The following is a 22,803-nucleotide window of genomic DNA, read 5'->3' on the forward strand; positions in this document are numbered from 1 at the left end:
ATGAAACATAAGTATCCAGTTTCCAGTTCGGCTCATGCATAATGTTTTAATAACTCTATTTGTGTGTGTTTTTATTTGTATGATTGGCATATGCTTTCCATATGGAGAGGCTAGTGGCCAACAGGAAGAACTGCAACATGTCAACTATTTAAAACTGATTCAGATTCTTTATTGTTTATTTGTTTTCACAGTCTTTACACAGAAATAACATTATATAATTACATATAGAAGCAAATCAAGAACATAGCAACAAATCAAGTCTATAACAGAGCACAGAACTGATTTATTTTGCAGATTGGGTGTCAAAGCAGGATTCATGTTATTGTCTCTGAATGTACAGAATGAATTAAGATAAAACATAAGTCCAGTTTCCATTTCGGCTCATGCATAATGTTTTAATACCTCTATTTGTGTGTGTTTTTATTTGCATGACTGATGTTTTCCACATGGAGAGGCACAGTGCCATAAATGCTCCATGGTTTTACCAGATTTTTCATTGTGTCCTATTGATTGATGCTGATTAAAACAGGCAGAACTGATAATTAGTAGTATTAATGAATCATGCATTTCAATCCACCTCCTGCTGAAAGCAAGTACGTCACGGAGTCTCTCATCTCTTCAGCTCCAGCCCCCTTTGTTCAGTCTAGCCGGTGGGTTGAGTCACAGAGAAAGAGGGGCTGAGCCAAACCATGCAATCCTGAGAAGAAACACACAGAATAAAGACAACCAAGGAGTCCAGATTGGGTTTAATCCGAGCCAAAGGAGCAGAAAACTCTTTTTCTTTTCTTCTTCCAGTGCTGCTGATGCTGCTCTTCTTCTGTCCGGGACCTGTGCTCCACTGCTCGGCTACAGGAGCACCGCATGTCCGCTCTCTGGAGGCTGCTTTGGCTGCTATTCCTGCAGGAAAAAGCAGACAGATGAGAAGGTATCTTCAGGTGTGAGCCATCCCTGGTGCAGCAGCATCATCCATCTGATCCTCTCACTCTCCCTTTCGGTGTTTCTGCTCAGCATCCATATTTGCATCCCAGGGAGTGGCATCCACTAATCCCTGTTTTCCTGGAACAGAGAGCTCAAAGTTGCCGGATATTGCTTTAATTCCCACACAGAAAGGTGAGTTTTTCCTGCATTAATGTGCTTTTATTGTGATTGTGAGTGTTCATGGGAGGGAGTGTTCCCAGTGTTCCCAGTCTGGACCACGTTGCCGCAGTAGCTACAACAATGGATCAAACTGGTTGTGGTTCATCTTCTCTGAGGTGCGCATTGTCATCCTCATCATCCGGCTTCACTCAGAGCAAGGTGTCCATTTCAAGAAGAAAGACAATGAAATCAGGCCTGTGTGAGGAGAACCACATCACTGAGGGGCCTAACAGCACAGACACCAGCTTTATGAGCATTGATTATCATTTTTCCATGATCAAAATGAGGGTAAATATTATGTAAAATGATTAACATGCTAGGCCTGAAGCATCATCCAGATGTGTGATGTTTATTATGGGCTATAACAGCATTATATCTTCTTAATGGCCTTTGGTGAAATGATTTGTAGGCCACGCTCCACTTGTGCACCGGCCTACACTGTCTCCTATATTGATATGTATTATTATCTTATTATGAAATTGATAAGTTGAAGCTGAAAGAATGGAGGTGTTATTAATAATGATGTATTTACTGTGATATACAATACTGCACGAGCATACTTGCTTACTACCATGTTTTTCAGTTGCATTGCCAGATGTAAAATACAACGTAGGTAAATATATGTGACAGATGTGATGTGTCGGGGGTTTTACCAGCAATTCATCCGACATTCTTTGTGCCAGTTGAGCATTTTATGGTGGAGTACGTCACACTGAATGTAAACAAATCCTCATATGATTAGTTGTGTTTTTGTTGTTATATTTTAGAGTAAACTAGGAATGAAGACCATAAATAAAGACAAACGTTACTCATAGCCATACGCTACGTATGGCTATGAGTAAGGAGTACATCCAAAACAAGGATTTTTAATTCAAATATTGTTTCATAACCAGTCTGACAGGAAGTATTCCCAAATATTTTACTAGAAAAATGGGAAAGAATTTGATTAAAAGTTAGAGAAAACGGACATTATTTGTCTTTCTTATGCCACACCTCTAAATGTAAACAAATCCTCGTATGATTCTTTGTGTTTTTGCTGTTTATTTAAGAGTTAATTAGGAATAAATCATAAAAATAGAAGCAGCTTACTGTTAAAATGCTTCAGAGGACCAAGGGTTCTTCTGAGTTGGTGGTTCCCAACATGTTTCATTAACTTGTGGCACCTTGTCATGTTTATAGTGTGGACATGAGTAAGGAGTACAACCAAAACAGTGACTAAGATTGTTTCATTTGAATACAATATTTCACTAGATAAATAGGGGAAAATGAGAATACAAGTCAGAAAAATACACTTTTTTCTGTCTTTCTTATCCATTATGACAGCTCAGATTTATGCGTCCTGATGCACGACATAATCAAGTCATAATAAGATTAAAAATTGCACCAAAGGGTCTGAAAACCTTTGTAGAATAACCTCTCCGCACTGTTTACACCCTGTCATCTCGTATCTGCTCTGGTTCCTGTGAAAACCAGTCGGTCTGCTCCAACAGGCTGGTCCATTCATACTGGTTTCCAGGCCGGGTGACACATCAGCGTGCACGTGAAGCATGCATCCTTTAGCCGACCCTTCGTTCTATCTGTTTCTGTGTTCATGACGCCGCTCTTCTCCCTGCAGATAAAACATGGAGAGCGACGGCCACCGCTCCCCCGTCTAGTGCCTCCACCCAGCAGCCTTCACCACCCCGGAGAGGAGCCTCCCTGGTTCTGCAGAATGAACATGCTCAAGTCCAGCGGTCTGAAGATCCCTGGCCGGGGGCCCAAGCATTCCAGCCCCGTGGGGAGGACGTCCAGCCCCGTCGTCCCTAAAGACAGTAAGTTACTTCCTCCTCCTACTCCTGACCGCCCACGGAAACATATACAAGGAATTTGTAATGCTTCTGGCTATTTGGTCTCATCACCGGAAGTGGCTCAGACCGTTTATTTGTGTTAATGACTCAGTAGAGCACAGCTGCATTAGATTACACAGAGAGAGAGATGCTGGGAAATACATCCAGCAGTGCATTTATTATAATGCATCTTTTTTCTTGTTAGCTTCCAGCAGCTTGACAGGATGCCACATTAAAGATGATGTATATGTATATGTATGTCACTTTTAATGGCAAACCCAGCACTGAATTATCACCAAACTCTGCTGTTCTACTCTGTTCTACGCAGCGTTTTAGTGTCTTTCAGCTTGTTGTTTTGGTTTTTACGTCCGTTATCACAGATAAACACACTACTAAACAGAGCTAAACAGAAGAGTGAGATATTAACTTAATAAGATTATTATATATCAGTTTTTATGGCCGTTTTCATATAAGGATTTTCTTTTCATGACCAAAACACAGCACTTCATTTTATTGGTATCATAGGCCTGATATGTCTCCTTTCCTCTGCAATAAAGCTCCATTGTTGTCCATTAAAAACTCATAAATGAGCCTCAGTGTTGCACCTTTTTTAGGAAAGACGTAAAGATTTGAGAGACAAACTAATGCACTGAAATCTGAAATTTAAAAAAAAAAGGTGAAATCTGGACAAAGCTTCTGAAAAAACCAGACGTACCAAAATTAGACTTCTGTGAAAAACAAAAAAAAGTACACACAGCTGTTCTCACTCTTCAACACGGCCGCATTGTTTATCCTCTCCGTTTTCTTTTTTTTATCCCTCATGACAGCAGCTCCACACACGCACATGTTAGCTCGGTTTCTGCTAAATTACAGCCTGACTCACGCCCAGCAAGTGAACGCCACACTAGCAATGTGTGTGTGTGTGTGTGTGTGAGGCCGTTTATCACAGTGTGTCATGTTGACTGTGGAATTTCACGAGAGCGGGGGAAGAAAAAAAAAACATAGCTGGTGCTTTAAAAGTTGTTCCCACACAGGAAGTGATTCGTTTGAACGGTTTATAATGACTTTAGTGCACCGTCATGTCAATATTAATAGTATTTTAATATGATGTTAGTGGTTTTCTTAGTTTCCCAGTGGCTAACCCAAGCTGCATGGAAGAGCATTAAGACTTCCTGTTTGTGACTTCTGTCCTACTCCAGTTCATAAACAGGATTACTCCTTCTTAGAGCTGCAGCAATTAGTCCACTAATGGATAAGTCGGTTGACAGAAAAATAATCAGCAACTATTTAGATAATTGAGTAGTTGTTATGGTGATTTTTCATGCAATAAATGTCATGAAATGCTGTTTTTATGCTCTAAAATATGGAGATTTCCTGCTTTTATTTCATGTTTAACTGAATATTTTTGGGGTTTGGACAAAACAAGACGTTAAATTAGAAAATAGGAAGGATATTTTTCACAATTTTCTGACATTTTGTAGACTAATGGATTAATCAGGAAAATAGCAGATAAATCGATAAAAAATCTGAATCAGAAAACTTTATTGATACACCTTACAGTTGAATTAAAAAATAAAGGACTATGTAAAATAAAAATGTAAAGGATGTACATAATGCTTCAATAAAAGTACAACACATTATATGCAGAGAATACAAGTAAATAACATTAACAACAAATAAAAGAATGAGAAATACAATAAATATGAAACAAATACAATAATCATTTGTTGTTATGAATCTTGAATTAAAGAAAGCTCTTAGATGAGAAGACTTTTAAACCTTTTTAAAACTGTTTCTGGCTCCCAGAAATTACAAAACATATCTGTATTTTTACTTTGAAGATTGAAAATGTTTGGATGTAGCGAGATGATTTAAAGAAGCCGTTTGATTTTCTGCTCACATACTTTCTCTGGTTTAAACAGTTTGTTTCTCCCACACATCAACTCATCAATTATCTCACATCCTGTGTATCCACAGAAGAAAATATGAAGCATGAAGCATTCTTTTCATTTCACAATCTTATAATAAAATAATCTAATAATTCCATGCTCATCGTGTACTATTTTACAGATGAAAAAAATGTATTTGTAGATATGTGAGGCAGCAAAACAAGAGATAAAGAGCAGAAAAAAGACATCATAAAATGACATTTGAATACAATTAAAAACAGTTAAAGAGCCAAGAGAATAAAACATTAAAACAAGCTAAGAATAGAAGATAAGTATAAAAAAACTGAATTAAAGTTACAGAACAGTGTAAGGAATTCTTATTATTTGATGAAATAAAAGGCAAACAAAAAAAAACCTCTTTAGCCTTGAGAGGTGCAGTTGACCTGCAGTTTATTGTGAGTTTGTTCCAGATAAATGCAGAATTAAAGCCTGAACAGTGCTTCTGCATGTTTAGTTGTGACTCTGGTAATAAGAGTCACAACTAAACGTATGACATTAAATGTAATCAGGGATAGCTCAAACATTTTAGTTTTTAGGATATCTTAAATGTCTTTGTAGATGTCAATTACAAGATAGAGAAGTCATAACTCGAAAATCAAACCTTAAAATGAATTTCATAAGACTTCCCTTGTCTCTGTCAGTCAGTCAACCTACCTGTTTTTAAAAGGAAGATGTTCCTGATTATTATGTTTAACTGATTATTTTCAATGATATCCGTCTTTTTACGTCAGCTTAGCTATAACACAGTAATAAGATATCAGTGGGACAATACTGATCGGGGGATTAGTGACCAGTAACACTGGCCTCAAACTCCAAATGTCAACCCCTTGTTTGTTGGTTTTAGCTGGGAGGATTGTGAGAAGAGGCCACTGTGTCGGAAGTTGGCAGACTTTGCTGAATTTAAATGGAGTGTTTTACCCTGAAGAAGAAGCTGCTGTCAGAGAGCAGCCGAGCCAGTTCCTTCTGGCTCCTCTTTGATGTGGAAATAACAGAGCTGTGCTGCCACTGCTCGTGATGCCACGTCTCCTCTGACCCTGGAACCAACTTCTGCACAGAAATATCTCAGTCACAGAGGAAGGCCACTGCCTTTTAGGAGACATACAGCTGCTGCCATTTGTTTCAAATCAAAGCCCTCATACAGTATACAAAACACCAATTTCTGCATTATTTTATTAGTTTTTTTATAGGAGTGCAACACGCTCTTAGCACTTCATTGGCTTATTAACACCCACAGACTGTATATAAGAAGTGGATGTATTCTTAGTGACGTCACCTATTGGTTTGGGACTGCCGTTTTGAAGCCTTGACTTCAGCGTTTCGGATGTGGCCATCTTGTTTTTTTGCAACCAGTGACCATATTTGGACTTTAGAGGAGAGACGTAGAGACGCCCTAAATGGGACCATATTTATTAAATAAATATGATTCTGTACCAGGCGGCAACCTGCGGTTCTGTCAACTGTCTTTAAGCTGCATTCTCTCTAGCTGTCCATCAGGGGGCGACTCCTCTGGTTGTATAGAAGTCTATGAGAAAATGACTCTACTTCTCTCTTGATTTATTCCCTCAGTAAACATTGTAAACATGAGTTTATGGTCTCAATCTCTAGTTTCAAGTCTTCTTCAATACAGCATGATGTTCATTTAGTAAATGATGCTCCATTTACAGTCAAACAGACCATAAAGCAGGGGATGCTTTAGGGCGGGGCTTACTGTGATTGACAGATGGCTACATGGAGCAATATTAGCATCTGATTAATGTGACTCCTACATCAACTCTCCTTTTATCTCTGTTTTGTTATCCACCATCTCCTGAGAAAAACATCTGGCTTTCTAGCGTCTAAATGCTCGACGAAGCTCACACAGTCAGCTAACTCTGTCAGTCTGCTGTTGCTAGGCAAGTAGAGCAGAGTGGGATTATTCAGTCACAACAGCTGTCTGCTGCATCTGGAAACGAGGGAGATGAGAGCGAGCCAAGACAGTTAAAATGAAACACCTGGAAGACGCTAAGGCATGCTAAATCATATAGTTTAGAAAAACCTTTTAGTACAAACAGCAGCTGCCCTTACTACGTGCATTAGTGGCATGCAGTATGCTTTCAATGGGGACATACTTCTTCCTCATGACATGGCACCTTGAACTTTGACCCTCTTGCTCATATATCCGCTGCACAAAGGACTATGGGTCAGAAAAGCCAGGAAAGCATGCTGGCTTGCAAACTGCAAACTGAAAAATGCAACAGGATGTAGTAGAACATCCTGGCATACTGCGTTTAACATACTGTGTGCTGGGACTTACTAAATCTTTTTTTATTGGCATACTAAAAACTACAATACGCAGATGACAGCATATAGTCAATGATAAAACCTTCTATCATGGTTTATCTCATTTTATGTCAAGATTTCAATTTGAATGTACTGTATTTTGTGGGAAAGAAGGAAATATCTGATTTAGGCTGATGCAGCAAATGAAATACCTGACTAATGAAGGGAGTTCATCACGTTGATGCAGCTGCCCTCTAAATCCAATATTGACAAACAGTGAATCAGTCCTTTATTTGCAGCTCTGCCCACAATGACCAGACACACCCAGTGATGTTAAAAGGAGAGCTACCTCATCAGAAATCCACACTTGGATCCTCTGATGGTTTCAGTACTCTGGGTTCATTTGTTAAATGGTGGATTACCTGGTAGGACTGCATACTGGACAGTAAAGCACAATTCTTCTCAGTAATATTACTAAAGGAAAAGTCACTCACAGAATATGTGGAAGCACAGATTACCTGAAAATAATGGTTTCTGCCCTTTTGTCCTGTAGACAAACTATGAAACCATATGATGACAAAGTGAAGCTCCTGCAAATTGGTAGCATGAAGCTAAATTAACAAAATACAAAGACTGGAAATACAGAAAGTTAGATCTTAAAAGATAGATTGGTGTTTTGAAAAGATAATAACACAACTAAAAAAACCTGTTTTTGCTCATAGACTCAAACTCAAAACTCTTAAACGTAGAACATGACAACTGGTTGTGGATTTCCTTTTTGTGTAAAACCATTTTACCTTCAACCGCAGTACATTTGAAGGCAACAAATGGATCAAAAAGTCCAAAAACATCCAAGCTCAACCCCCTCCATCTGTTGCTCGGCCTCACACAGCTGCTACAACCACTGCTGAAGACACAACACGGTGTCAGCCCTGATAAGACCAATTTAAAACCAAAAGAACAAGATGATAGGCATTGTGGGAAATGATCATAAATAGGCAGATTTAAAGAGCCCAGAGAAAAGAGGTGTGTGTGTAACCAAAGTAGGGTGAGATGGGGGGGATAATTGGAGGGAGGAGGAGGAGGGAGGAAGCTGTGGAGGTTTCATTGTGCAGAGCTGATGAATAGTGGGATTCAGATGGCGGTGGGAGGCGGCCAAAGCACAATAGTGAAAGTAAGGGCTGTGTTTCCAGTCTTCCCTTCTGCCGAGGATCCTTTTTGCCCTTCGCTCTCCTGTTGCCTCGGCAACCCAAAATCATGAGTTAGCTCAGGTTTAAAAAAGCTGCTCTGGGTCCTGCTGGATCACATGTTGTACTGGTTAGTCCTGTGTTTCCCTTACAGGAAAAAATAATGGTCTGTTTTCTGCCCACGCTGTGTGTGAAGGTGCACAAGTCTGCAGGACTAATGCTGAGGACTGCAGATTTCTTTTGGGCTTTTTACTAGAAGTAACTGGGAAATTGTAAACGAAATTTGTCAAGGAATTACATGATACGGCATAAAAACAGGAACACAATGAGGCTCTTTAAACAACAGTTTATTTTGTACATTAGACAAACAGCTGGATTCAGAAAATTATAGGCTGTCACTTAAGTACATTGTGCTTCATGTTAAAAACCATGTGCTTCCTCTAGCAGTCCCATGATGCCTTGGGTTGAATCGTAGGCTGTGTTCTTGACTAGTAGACCAATCAGAGGTTGTGTTCCTGACTAGTTAACCAATCAGAGGCTGTAGTCATCCAATCAGAGACTGTGTTCCTTACTAATAGACCAATCAAAGGCTGTGTCCTTGACTAGTAGACCAATCAGACTGTGTTCCTCCTGCTATCCTTCTATCCTCCATCTTAATTAATATAGGCAGCACTAGAAACAACGAGAGATTAAGAGAATAGCATAAATGTAATAAAATAATGTGTAGATTCTAGTTTTTAGCATTGTAAGGTGTGCGCCCAGGGCACATTGAGCATGGATATATAGTTGTTATGGTTGGATTAAATGACCTTTTATGGTAGTAATGTATAGTGCGGTGTGACCACGGTAAATACTAAGAAATCTTGTCTTTTACTTTAGTACCTTCTAGGCTTCAAAAACATCAAGAATACACATTTAGGAAACATGGGCGGAATAGCTTGTAGTTTTTATTCAAACAGAGTTATTTGCATAATAAATACCCAACAAGTCTGTTCATATGTTGGACCATGACCTTGTTAGTATTAACAGAAAGGTTCCTCAGGTACATTTCCAAACCGTCTCCGATGCTTCGGACGAAGTTCATGATCCAGCTGTGACTCCAGCTGCAGATATGGGTCAAACACACGAGTGACTTATGGCTGATGTTGATGCTGTATGTCAGTTTGCTCTGGGCGACATCCATTTGGACACATTTACTGATCAATGAGGGTCCTGAGTACTCCAGTGTTCTGATTGTCAGTATCTTTCAGTCAGTTGATAAATGTGATGTTTACCAGAAAAAAATGCAGAAAGGAAGAAACATTTTATGTAATCTGACCAAAACAAATGGACTACACTTTAAAAAAATGTTTCAAATGTCTCTCCTTAAAGCCTGCAGCATATTGCGGTTGTGCAATAAGCAACATTGTCAGCAACAGTTAATGGAAGAAGCACATTCCTACAAACTGTATCCTCAATTTAGAACTCCCCTTTTGAAGCTGTTCCCGTTTGCATTTGTGCTGAATGCATCTCGCATCACAACATATGGGAGCAATTGAGGCATAAAGCTCAGCCTTTGTGGCCCACAAAGCCCCGGGCCCTCTCTCAGGGTGTCGGGGGAGACGGCCCTGGCACCAACCGGTCCTGCACACAGATAAACACAGACTTTTACTGGCAGTGCGGTGCAGTAGACCGCGTGCTAATGGTGCCCTGCTCAGTTTACAGGCTAACTGTGGAAAAAGAAGAAAAAAACCCAGCTCATCTGTGCGTCAAACCGGCTGATTTTCACAAGGCTGCATGGCAGGGTTAATCACCAGCACATCACGGATACCGTCTCGCTGACCCACTTTTTCCCAGAGGAATTAGATTAACGCCTAATCTTGCAGAAACTGAACTGCACTGACACACAAGACATGGTCAAATGTGATGAATAGTGTGAAGGCCATTCTGCTGGACTGAGAATGAGGATGATCTCACAATGTACGCAGTGTTTACAAGTTGGCCCTCCAAACGAGGAGCAGAATGTGAAGTGGTTTAATTCCCATGCACTGATTTTGTTTCTGTGATGTTCACATATCTTGCATTGTTAATTAACTTTTCCTGCTCTACGTCATTAAAAAATCTGTTTTTCTTTTCCTCCAGATGCTCCGCTTAAACCCACCACCCCAACCAAGATCTCCGAAGAGGGCGATGATGTTTTGGGGGATTACACGGTGGGCGAGCAGGTCTGGGTCAACGGTGTCAAGCTCGGAGTAATTGCCTACCTAGGGGAGACCCAGTTTGCCCCGGGACAGTGGGCAGGCGTGATCCTGAATGACCTAGTTGGCAAAAACGACGGGTCAGTGGGCGGCGTGCGCTACTTTGAGTGCCAGCCCCTCCAGGGCATCTTCACGCGACCCTCCAAGCTCACCCGACAGCCGTTCGGCGAGGGAAGCGACAGCCTCTCCACCGAGTCGCTCTCTGCACTGAATCAGTCTCAGCAGGGCGGCAACGGCGTCCCCCCCGGCCAGAGGGTGGTGGTGCCACTGAGGGAGGGCCTGCTCAACAGCGCGGTGAAAACGGGCAACGAGTCGGGGTCCAACATGTCCGACAGCGGTTCGGTTAAGAAAGGCGGAGATAAGGATCTTCGAGTTGGAGATCGAGTTCTGGTGAGTCATTTTGTGTTGGATGGAAAATGGTTTGATGGACGGGGTTCCCTCTAGTGATGGGATCTCTACAGAGAGGGATTATTCAATTTAAGAATTTATTTTATTTATTTTATTTATTTTATTTATTTTATTTATTTTATTTATTTTATTTATTTTATTTAAATTTAATGTAATTTTTTTAATTAAATTTTTTTTAATTAATTTTTTTAGTTATTATTTTTATTTACTTAATTAATTTAATTGAAAAAATCTGGGACATTTAAAATACCTCTGGCAAGGCAAGGGGACAAATTATCATATTATAATATTATTATTATTATTATTATTATATATTACATTTTTCAAACAATTTGTATTAGAAACCAGACTGTTTTCAAGAAAGAACATATTCCCACTTATGGTTGTTGCAGGATCAGAACCTTGGGTATATTGATCCGTCATTGTCTTATTGAGCTTATCCTGTGCAGGTTAAGGTCAAAAGGTTAAAACTCTTAGATACCACAATCACACCATGAATGTTCCTCCAGGTCTTAATGTGGTATTTTGGTGCAAATATGATCCCCACTGGAAACTTCTACTATGTTATCCATGACTAGAATTCAGCCTTCATCCATTGTACCTTTTTAATAATCCACCATTTCCTAACAAAAGATGGTCAACATGTCCGTGGTAAATATATAGCATTTCAAAGTAAATCCTATTTTCGTCAATGGCCCCTACGATGCTTTGCTGCATGGAGTTATTGGCCTTGGGTCGCATTGCTTTCCATTTCCTGATGGTCTTGGGGGACAGTTACATCAGACCCTGTGCAGTTTGAAACGGGGATCTGGAGAAAGTCTTCCTCCTGGTCAATACTGTAAATCACTCCGGATTACTTTCAGCACTTAAGAGAGGAGAGACCACTGCTGACACACTGATCAGTGAAGCCATCTATCTCCTAAAGCCTCTCCGGCGTAATCTATCTTACTGCCATGGATGGATCCAGATGTGTCACGCCCCTCCTCCGCCGTTTGAAATAAAACACCGCCTCAAAGAATTTGTGAAACAACCACAAAGTATGAATCTCGGATTACGCATTGTCACATAAAGCGAAGATCATTTTCCTTATTATGTAATTTTAGATAAGATGAGGCAAATAAAATAACATTTAGAGCAGTCTGGTAAGTTCAGATCACTTTACTGTGATGCAGACTTTAAAACCAGGACAAGACAACACTAATGCCACGTTACGATATCCAAAATCGAACACCATATCTAGCCTTATATCACGATATCGATATTATATCAATATATTGCCCAGCCCTAATTAATATTTCTGGACTAGTTCGACTTCATTCCTTCAACCAAACATTGAAAAGGTCCGCGTTGCAATATATCAAATCCAACCTCTGATTCTGAAAAGTGAAGTTTCTTAAAGCTGCATTCTCTCTCCTGTCCATCAGGGGGCGACTCCTCTGGTTGTATAGAAGTCTATGAGAAAATGACTCTACTTCTCTCTTGATTTATTCCCTCAGTAAACATTGTAAACATGAGTTTATGGTCTCAATCTCTAGTTTCAAGTCTTCTTCAATACAGCATGATGTTCATTTAGTAAATGATGCTCCATTTAGAGTCAAACAGACCATAAAGCAGGGGATGCTTTAGGGCGGGGAATATGCTGTTTACATGACCCGTAACAAATTTGCAATATTGTCATATTCAAAATAATACTGTTATATTCTTGTGCTGCTGTTTGTGTAAAAAGCAGCCATATAAAAATCGCCTGAAGAGGATGGTATTCTTTTTTTAAAATAAACTGTAGAAATGTTTGCCAACACCTTGAGAGGTTAAAGCACATGACGCCTGTGTCCGTTTGCCAGAAATGCTTCTCCTCTGCTGGCTTTCAGTTTTTAACCAGAGGCCGTCTCTGCTACTGGAGGCTTTGGTAAAGGTTAAATGGCTGTTCCTTTTTTTTCTGTAGGGTTACAACGTGAAAGCTGCTGGTCTATGAAATTGTCCCTTAACACAAATATAACATGGTTGTAGTAAACAGGAAGTCTGAATGACTTTATTAAAAAGGATAAAAGACTAAATGTTCCCTTTCCAAATTTTTATTTCATGCCGTATGAGCTGCGTAAAACAACCGACCACTGAATCATACTGTTGATTACACACTACATAATTTAGAGTATCTTCATTCAAAGGCTCTGAAGTCAAACATTTCTCAACATGAATCATCACGGCATGCTTTGTTATATGTAACAATATCTCAATAAACAGATTCTGCATTTATATGGTAGGTGGTGTCTGAAGCATTCTGGTTTCCCAGTGTAGTCTGAATAGTATTGACCAATCACGTTGGAGAAGGCTTTGGTTAAACGAAAGGTAAAAAGAAACACATTTGGCCATAATGCAATCTGGCTATAGTCTGACCATAATTTAGCTTTTTATTGGTCTAAAATGAATTTATTAAGTAGCTACTTTAGAAACAAGCAATGACTGTATGGAAGAAGTGGACGTAGTCTTGATGTAGTTTTGAAGGCCTCGAGTTCTCCAGTTTAGCTTTTTCTCTGTGCTGCATTTCTTCAGACGTATGGCTCCAATTAAAAACGGCTGATTATCTGAGTCAGCCAAAACACTGTAAAATGCATCCTCATCCATGACATCCTCTGCACTCATATTTCTGGGATGCCATTTTTCGACGTTTTACAAGCAAAGAGAACAAAGAAGTTCTGTTTTCTTTAGCACCATCTGGAGAACTCCCCCCTGGCTGTAGCTCTTCCTTCAACCAACTACGTCACTGTCACGTTGAATGACGGTGCTTGACGCAGGAAGAACAATAGATTTTTTTAGCTGCAGACTCAGCTCTCTGTGTCAATAAAGCACTGAGGAATGTATTGATCCAATCCACATAAAACGTGCTGAAATTTACCTTGAAAGGATCGCCAAAGTAATTGCAATTTGCTGTGTAATAAAACATTTCATTCAAAGAAACATCATCATTCTGTAGATATTTCACTCTGGACCAAACCGACAGACCGACCACCCTGGAGCCTCGCTGCCAGCATGGCTACAAACACACCATAAGAATATTAAATATTAACGCCAAGTTTCCATTTAAGGTTGCAAGGAATTCACCCAAGATGACTGTTTACGTCTGAGGAGTTTCTATTCAGCGTAGTTTAAAGTAGAGATGTTTACAGCCAGAGATTAAGTAGTACAGCTCAAACAGGAGACTGGAAGTGTCAGCAGCCCAGACAGGACTTTTGCTGACTGGCTGTCTTTTTCTTTTCACCGCTGGCTCTTTGACACTGAGTCACTGTGACATCACACCGCCACGCTGACAGAAAACCGTCTTAATGTAACGTCTCGTGACAACACGGTGGTTTCTCGCCACGTTTTGGCCTCGGTGGTTCAGGAGGAGAGGAAGTATTAACGTGACAACAGAAAGATGAAGAGTGACTCACCACAAGCTTTTTATTTGTTTGTGCTTGTGTTCAGTGTGTTTTTATAAATGGGGTATTGTTCTTAAAGGTCATGGCTCTTAAATGTAAAAGGAATACTTTACCCTCAAAATGATCATTTGTTTATTAACCACTCATTCTGTGTTGCCTTGAATTCTTGCAGGAAATGTTGTTTTTCTCTCATGCCTCCACGACTTCCAAAACTCATAAAACCTTATGATTTAAAACACTTCAAAACAAGTTGCATACCTACTGTGTGACACTGTTTATGTTGAAGTGTTTTAAATAATCAGGTTGTCTTGTGTTTATGAAGAAGTGAGCATGTGAGTTTGTAAATTTATGTTTTAATATAGTTGTGATGTAGTTTTGCTTTAGTTAAACACGGCTCCAATTTACTACAATTAATCAAGACTTTTGTCCGTTTTTTTATTCTCCGTTCAAAGAACAATCGTCTTTTCTTATTCTTATGTGAGCGCAAACTGAATATTTTGGGGTTTTGGACTATTGATTGGATGAAACAAGACAAAAAAAGACTGAAGAATGTACACAATTTTTACAAATGATCAGTGGAGTGAAATTAATTTAAAACAATATCAGATGTGTTCCAGCTGTTAGACATTTAAGGGAAGTGTGACCAGATGTTTGATGTGTGTACATGTTAATCACAAAGTGTTTATTTGCTAAGCATGTTTGCACATCATTTGAATTTGACTTGCTGATTAGTGCAGGAAAATAAACACAGTGCAATAGCATAAGAGAAGATATGAAGATAGAGATATGAAAATGTACAAAATAACATGATATACAAACAAATAATACAAGAGTACGTTAGAATAAATCTGTTTTTTAAACCTATCATTATGCTTTATAAGTTCTGTCCACAAAATGACAAGCAAACATCTTTTAAAATGCTTGTTTTTTGAATGGAGTTTGGTTCGATAGGTGCTAAGCTATGCTAACATTGTAGCTGCTCCATCAACACTTAAATAACGTCATCTTGGCATAAATACAGCAGCAAGGTTATTATTTGAACCATAGACAGTCTGGTTTATAAACATATATTTTGTCTGGTCTCTGCACAAATATAAGATGACTACAATGTGTTTTTATTCCATTTGGGATGATGACATGAGGAACATTTTTCACTTTTGACCTCCTCTGTTGTCAGGTGGGAGGCTCGAAGATGGGAGTCATCCGCTACATGGGAGAGACAGACTTCGCTAAGGGTGAATGGTGTGGGGTCGAGCTGGATGAGCCTCTGGGGAAGAACGATGGTGCTGTGGCTGGAACAAGGTAAACACACACACACACACACACACACACACACACACACACACACACACACACACACACACACACACACACACACACAAAAACACACACATTATTGCTTGTACGTATACACATTATACATGACAAAAGCAAATCAGTAAATAACATTTTAATTAACATATTAGAAGTTGGAAACAGCACATGTTTTTCCTTGGAATATTAGTTTCCTGTTTATCAACCAATTGATTAATCAACTAATCAAGAAGTAATTCAAGAAGTACTACCCTGAGCCTTCCTCGTAGCACTTATTGTATTCATATACTTACTGTATTCGCTGCACTTATTGACTGCACTTATCCTATTCGTAGTGGTTTGTAGCACTTATTGTATTCGTATTAGTCTGTTGCAATTATTGTTTTCAGTAATCTGCCTCTGCACTATACTTTTGCTCTGGTTTATGCTTTAAGATGCTTGTTTAAGAAAGGAGATGCACTTATGACTTCTGGTGACTAGTAGTTCTCTTGAATACCTATGTTGAACACACTTCCTGTTTATAAAAGCCAAATGACTGTATTAATCAATGTAATCATTTCAACTCCAAGTATTAATGCTGTGGCTAACTATTATCACTATTACTAATCATTGTTTTTTTTCTTCATGTACAATGATATGCCATTAATGCCATTATAATGGTTATTTTAAACTGGTTTCTTGCTCTGTAATGCTCCACAGTTCATGCAGGATGTTTGTTTTAAAGATTTAAAGGTGATTTTATCATTTAATTGGTGACTTGGTTGGAGCTGTGAGGAGAATATGCACCTCAAAATGAAATATATCCAGATGACAAAAAGAGTTCATTACTTTTTTCCTATTATCGTATAAACGTATTTGAACTAAATCACAAAGAGACTCAGTATAAAACACGATCTTCTGTCCTAAACAAGTCTTCCATCTTTCTCCCTGCAGATACTTTCAGTGTCTTCACAAGTTCGGCCTGTTTGCTCCGATCCACAAGGTGATCCGCATCGGCTTCCCCTCCACCAGCCCGGCCAAGGCCAAGAAGAGCAAGAGGATGGCCATGGGGGTCTCCTCTCTGGTCCACAGCCCCAGCAGCTCCTCCATCAGCTCCGTCAGCTCCGTGGCCTCCTCCGTGGGCGGACGGCCGAGCAGAACCGGACTGGTAAGATGACGGCAGCGTTATAAGATGACGGCAGCGTTACACATACTGACAGTTTAATGAGAGGGTTGATAATACTGTCATGACAGTTAGATAAAGATGAAGCCACAGCTGCCACAGACGCTTTAACATGCGGACAGGAGGAGGAATCGAACCGCCAACCTGGTGATTAGTAGGCGACACGCTCTGTCGCCCAAATATTTTCTGTACAGACAAATTATATTAATCTTCTCATCTAACTCTTTGCAAAAAATAGATAAGCATTCCATTATTTCCGCAAATATTTCCTTTAAATGTCTTTTATTTTAAAATGCCATTTAAAAACAGTTACAAGGTGCAATACTATAACATTCAACAAGACTTTAAAAGTGGCTTGAAATTATATATATATATATATATTGAAATTATATATATATATATATATAATTATTATTAAAAACACATATTCAAGGTAAGAGGCACTATATTTATGTTATCATGCCTTATATATATACTGTATATGTCTTACTGCATAAGACTGTTTATATGTGTATGTTTTTTTTTTTTCTGCAAATATTTCCTTTAAAACACTTTAATTTGAAAATGCCATTTAAAAACAGTTACAAGGTGCAATATCATAAAATGCAACAAGACTTTAACAGAGTAAAGAAATATAAGAGTGGCTTGAAATTATATTAAAAAATATATATAAATATATATATAGCTGTTGAAGACCATATAAATGTTATATAATAATTATAATGTTTGTATGTATATATACATATATATATATATATATATATATATATATATATTATAAAAACATTATAAAAACATATATTCAAGGTTAGGAGCACTCTATTTCTTTTATCATATATATATATATAAAAGTATATATATTTATATAGTAGCATTCCTACTGTTTGAGACTATTTATATATAGCATTCCTACTGTTTGAGACTGTTTAAATATATATATATATAATTGTAAAAAAAAAAAAAAAAGGCTTCTAAAATTAAAGATTAAAGTGTTTTAATAAAAAAAATATTTCATTCTTTGAATTTATTCTAATTTTCTGTTTTTATTAGTAAACTAGGAACAATAAAAAAAAAATAACTTTTCCAATTTCCAATTCTTTGAATACCAAGGATGCTTACTAATCTCTTTGTATTGTTATTCTTACTAATTAAATCGGTATTTTGTTATATATAAAATATCTATAACAGAGTTGGATTACAGCTAAATGTTTTCTCCTCTTGAAATATTTCATCTACAAATACAAACAGCGTCTGATGAGCGGGTTCCTTGTGTTTAAAGCTGAGTCGGTAGTTTCCATGTTGTTTCTGTGTGAAGCTCAGATTCTCTGACTTTGCGTTTTGTTCCAGCAGCTGGTTCCAGCACACTGTACCTTTAAGACTAATGAACTCAGGACTCGTTGGCAACGCACTGAAATAAATGGAACATCGGAGCATCCCACATTGATTTTAGCTCCTGGTTCTAAGCCAGATCTTGGATGGAGAACCCTGCCCTTTACTTTCCCTGATTGTTGGCAGCGGTTCTGGAGTAGCTGCACAAAAATGCTCTTCCCCACTGTCGTTCCATAAATCTGTCGTGTACCAGAGTTCATGTTGGTACAAGGAGGGAAAGAACTCTTAGAAATAAAGGTGCTAGCTAGAACCATAAAAGGAGAAACCCTTTTTGTTCCTGGTTGGACATTTTATAAAGGCACCACCTGTAACCCTTTCAAAGGATTCTCACAAAGGGTTCTACCTTGAACTATCTGTTGAAAATTCCACCCAGAACCCTCTATGAGAAGTTCTACAAAGAACCTGTCTTTGGCTTAATGGTCCAACTAGAAACCCTCTCTGGAGGTTCTATCCAGAACCTTTCCACCTTCTAAGGGTGCTAACACAAACCTATCCAGTGTTCTACTGAGAACTCCTTTATATTCCAAAGGGTTTTATCTAGAACCCACCCAGGGGGTTCTACAGAAAACCCTTTTATATTCCAAGGAAGCTATCGAGAACCCACCCAGGAGATCTACTTAGAACCTGTTTAGATTCCATGCGTTTCATCTAGAACCCACCCAGGGTGTTCTAGCGAGAACCCTTTTATATTCCAAAGATTTGATCAAGAAGCCACCCAGAGGTTCTACAGAGAACTCTTTTACAATTTCTTTAAAAAATGGTCCTTCACAAGCAAATTAAGCCTCAGCCCTTCAGGAAGAACGCTTTTGGAACCAAGTATTTCCAAGTTTGGGTTCTGTCCCTTATTTGTAGGTACAGAAACTGAGGTTTAGATAAACATTTATACCACAAGTTAAACACAGTCAGTCAGTTGGTGCATTAACGGCTGTGAAATATGAATAACATGCATTAATGTACATAATGCTTCAGTTACCAAGTAGCCTTTTTGAAAATATGTTTGTTTTGAGCATTTCAGCTGTTTCTTCAAGTGTAAGAAATGTTGCAGACAAAAGAAAAACAACAATCAGGGTTATTTCTATCAGTCACATTATTCTTATTATTCTGTTTATAAAATAAAAGCTTCTGGATTGACCTGATCTCACAGGCGAGGCAGGAATCCTCTCGAAGAGCACCCTCTAGTGGTCAAAAGAAATGTTGCATCCTCATTTAGTCAATTATCTTAAACAGATAAGAGATCATATTTCAGTGTTTATTCATCTCTTGTCATGTGAGAGCTACTCATACATAAAGCTGAGTGTTTGTTATCTCTTATATCTCGTGACATTTTATTTATTTGACTGTAACAAGCCTTGTTTTCTTCGAGTTAACAAGCTAAACCCTTTTTGTGCTCATGAAATAATGAATCTGTGAGGACATGAAAGCATGTTAGTTTAACAACATATTTATCCATGATGGAATTTTTTTTACATTTAAGTACCTTCCTCACTTTTCATCTAGAACCCAACCAGAGGGTTCAACCGAGAATATTGTTATATTCTAAAGGGTTTCATCTAGAACCCATTTAAGGGGATCTACCAAGATCCCTTTTATATTCCAAAGGTCTTCATCTAGAACCCCCCAGGTGGTTCTACCAAGAACGCTTTTATAATCCAAGGGTTTCAACTAGAACCTACCCAAGGCTTTCTAACAAGAACCCCTTCTCTATTCCAAGGGTTTCATCTAGAACCCATCCAGGGCATTCTACCGAGAACCCCTTTATATTCTAAAGATTGTATCTTTTTACATTCCTGGGGTTTAATCTAGAACCCACCCAATAGGTTCTACCAAGAACCCTTTTATATTCCAGGGGTTTCCTCTATAACCCATACAATACCTTTGTCCCCTCCCATTATTCACATTTTCTTCCTCAACTAGAACCCATTTAAGGGGAACTACCATAGAACCCATATTCAGGCGGTTCTACCGTACCATAACTTTTGTCCCCTCCCATTATTCACACTTTCTTCCTCAACCTTTCTAATGTTTTCTGTCCTTCCTCGTCTCAGCTGACGGAGACGTCGTCGCGCTACGCCCGTAAGATCTCCGGCACCACGGCGCTGCAGGAGGCCCTGAAGGAGAAGCAGCAGCACATCGAGCAGCTGCTGGCGGAGAGAGACCTGGAACGGGCCGAGATGGCCAAAGCCACCAGCCACATCTGTGAGGTGGAGAAGGACCTGAACGTCCTCAAGGTGCAGCACGTTCAGGTATGAAACCAGATGTTAAAAGTGCTATTTATGTTCCTGTGTTCCGCATAAAACAAAATAACTTATGCAACATTAAATATCTTCTAACTCTCCGCAGTACGTAGCGGAGAACGAGAACAACCTCCAGCAGGTCAGAACCATGCTGGCCAGCACACAGAAAGATAAACTGGAACTGGCCAATCAGCTGGAAGAAGAGAAAAGGTAATCAGATCTGTGGAACCTAAATCTTAATCATTGTGAGGTATTATATTTGGAAATGTCTTGGTTCTCAAAACATTATACATTAAATAGTTTTCTTGTTCCTTTCATCTTGTGTTCTTTGCGTGTTCCTCACTGTCATCTCTAAAGATCTTTGGAGTACCGCAGTCATGTTGTTACAAGGAGGGAAAGTACACTCTTAGAAATAAAGGTGCTAGCTAGAACAATTGAGCATTATTTGGCTTGTCCCCATCGGAATATCCCAATTGGTTCCTCGTAGAGCCTTTTCTAAAGGTTCCACCTGGAAACATTTCAGAGGATTCTCACAAATGGTTCTACCTAGAACCATCTGTTAAAAGTTCCAGCCGAACCTTCTATGAGAGGTCCTACATAAAACCCATCTATGCTATTTTGCTTCTACCTAGAATCATCTCTAGGGGTTCTATCTAGAACCTTTCCACCTTCTAAGGGTGCTAAAAAGAAAGCACCAAGCAGGTTCTACTGAGAATCCTTTTATATTCCAAGGGTTTTATCTAGAACCCACCCAGGGGGTTCTACCGAGAACCCTTTTATATTCGAAGGGTTTCATCTGGGAAAACAGCCAATGGGTTATACAGAGAACTGTTTTGAATTCATAGGGTTTCATCCTGAACCCACGAAGGGGTTCTAATGAGTCCATTCGAGTTTCCCACCTGAAGACCTCGGGAAAATGTTCTGAATAAAAGATGTAACATTTCATGGAAAATGTTCTGAATAAAAGATGTAACATTGCAGGGATGAGGTGACGTCCATCCTTTGATGTTTGATGTTTTCTCCTCTGTGCCACATCTCATGCAACTTTTTTGTTTTTTTTCAGGAAAGTGGAGGACCTCCAGTTCAGAGTAGAGGAGGAATCCATCACCAAAGGAGACCTGGAGGTATTTATCTGCATTATTAATACCTATAATCTCTATCAATATGAGAATAAACTGACCTCCACATGCTTAAATCCAGTGTATCCTATGACATCATCGGACCCTGAGATGGTAAAAGAAAGATTTATAACGGGTTTATACATGCAGAGAAGACCAGTACGTCTTTTGGATGCACAAAAACAAATGTGTGCACCTCAACATTTTCTGTAGAACACATGCAAACATTCTAAAATCGGTTTAACGAGAGGATGATGTGGACGTGAACCCCTCTCAACATTTGATTGACAGCTTCCCCAGTCTTCATGGAAAGAGAGCCGAGGCTTTCAGCTGCAGCACAATTTAGGGTCAAAAAGTCAGGAAAAATGTGAGGATTTAAAGGCCGGCTGAGTTCAGTGGAGACTTGATCTCTTTTTTAAGCTATGCAGAAATGTGTGAAATCCTTTAGATACGGTTCTCTACCTGTCCCTACACTAAGAACCAGAATGGAAGGTTAATTCAATTTGTTCTCTTTTGAGTTTCCTTTTGGCTCTCCCTGCATAGAAACACATTCATGATTGCAAAGTTATAGTATAGTTACTCAATTATTCTTTATGTTTTTAGACAAAAGGCTGAAGGCTACTACTTGAGAATACACATTGTTTTCAAACACAGTAGGCTGGACTGTCAGTGGATATGGATGGTGATATTTTATGATTTTATTTTTTTAAATGAGTCACATGAGAAGACCAAAACCATTCTGACTTCCTTACTTTGGCTGAAAAAAAGTCTGAAAAGTGAAGTCAATGCTTCATGTCTTAAAGCTGCATTCTCTCTAGTGTCCATCAGGGGGCGACTCCTCTGGTTGTATAGAAGTCTATGAGAAAATGACTCTACTTCTCTCTTGATTTATTCCCTCAGTAAACATTGTAAACATGAGTTTATGGTCTCAATCTCTAGTTTCAAGTCTTCTTCAATACAGCATGATGTTCATTTAGTAAATGATGCTCCATTTAGAGTCAAACAGACCATAAAGCAGGGTAGGATTTAGGGGCGGGGTTTCTGGGGTTTCTTATCATTCCCCTCGGATCTGTACGTCTTTATTTTTTCTTTCTTCTTTTTCTATCGGTCTCTGGTTTTCCTCCCTGTCTTTCTCTTTGTCTCTCTCCGTAGACTCAGAGGAAATTG

At 39.0% G+C, this 22,803-nt stretch overlaps 1 protein-coding gene across 3 annotated transcripts in view; it reads left to right on the plus strand.

Moving 5' to 3' along the window:
* Positions 1-881: 881 nt before the first annotated feature.
* Positions 882-22,803, plus strand: part of clip2 (CAP-GLY domain containing linker protein 2) — a 36,270-nt gene continuing 14,348 nt past the window's right edge. For all 3 annotated transcript variants that reach the window (XM_054625635.1, XM_054625636.1, XM_054625637.1), the window contains exons 1-8: positions 882-1,110; positions 2,753-2,948; positions 10,480-10,985; positions 15,597-15,721; positions 16,667-16,880; positions 20,330-20,527; positions 20,625-20,728; positions 21,582-21,642. In XM_054625635.1, coding sequence (XP_054481610.1) covers positions 2,849-2,948; positions 10,480-10,985; positions 15,597-15,721; positions 16,667-16,880; positions 20,330-20,527; positions 20,625-20,728; positions 21,582-21,642 — 1,308 coding nt within the window. In that variant the 5' untranslated portion in view covers positions 882-1,110; positions 2,753-2,848. The remainder of the gene's footprint in view (positions 1,111-2,752; positions 2,949-10,479; positions 10,986-15,596; positions 15,722-16,666; positions 16,881-20,329; positions 20,528-20,624; positions 20,729-21,581; positions 21,643-22,803) is intronic.

This window comes from Anoplopoma fimbria, chromosome 24, assembly GCF_027596085.1.
Source record: "Anoplopoma fimbria isolate UVic2021 breed Golden Eagle Sablefish chromosome 24, Afim_UVic_2022, whole genome shotgun sequence".
Taxonomy (NCBI): Eukaryota; Metazoa; Chordata; class Actinopteri; order Perciformes; family Anoplopomatidae; genus Anoplopoma; species Anoplopoma fimbria.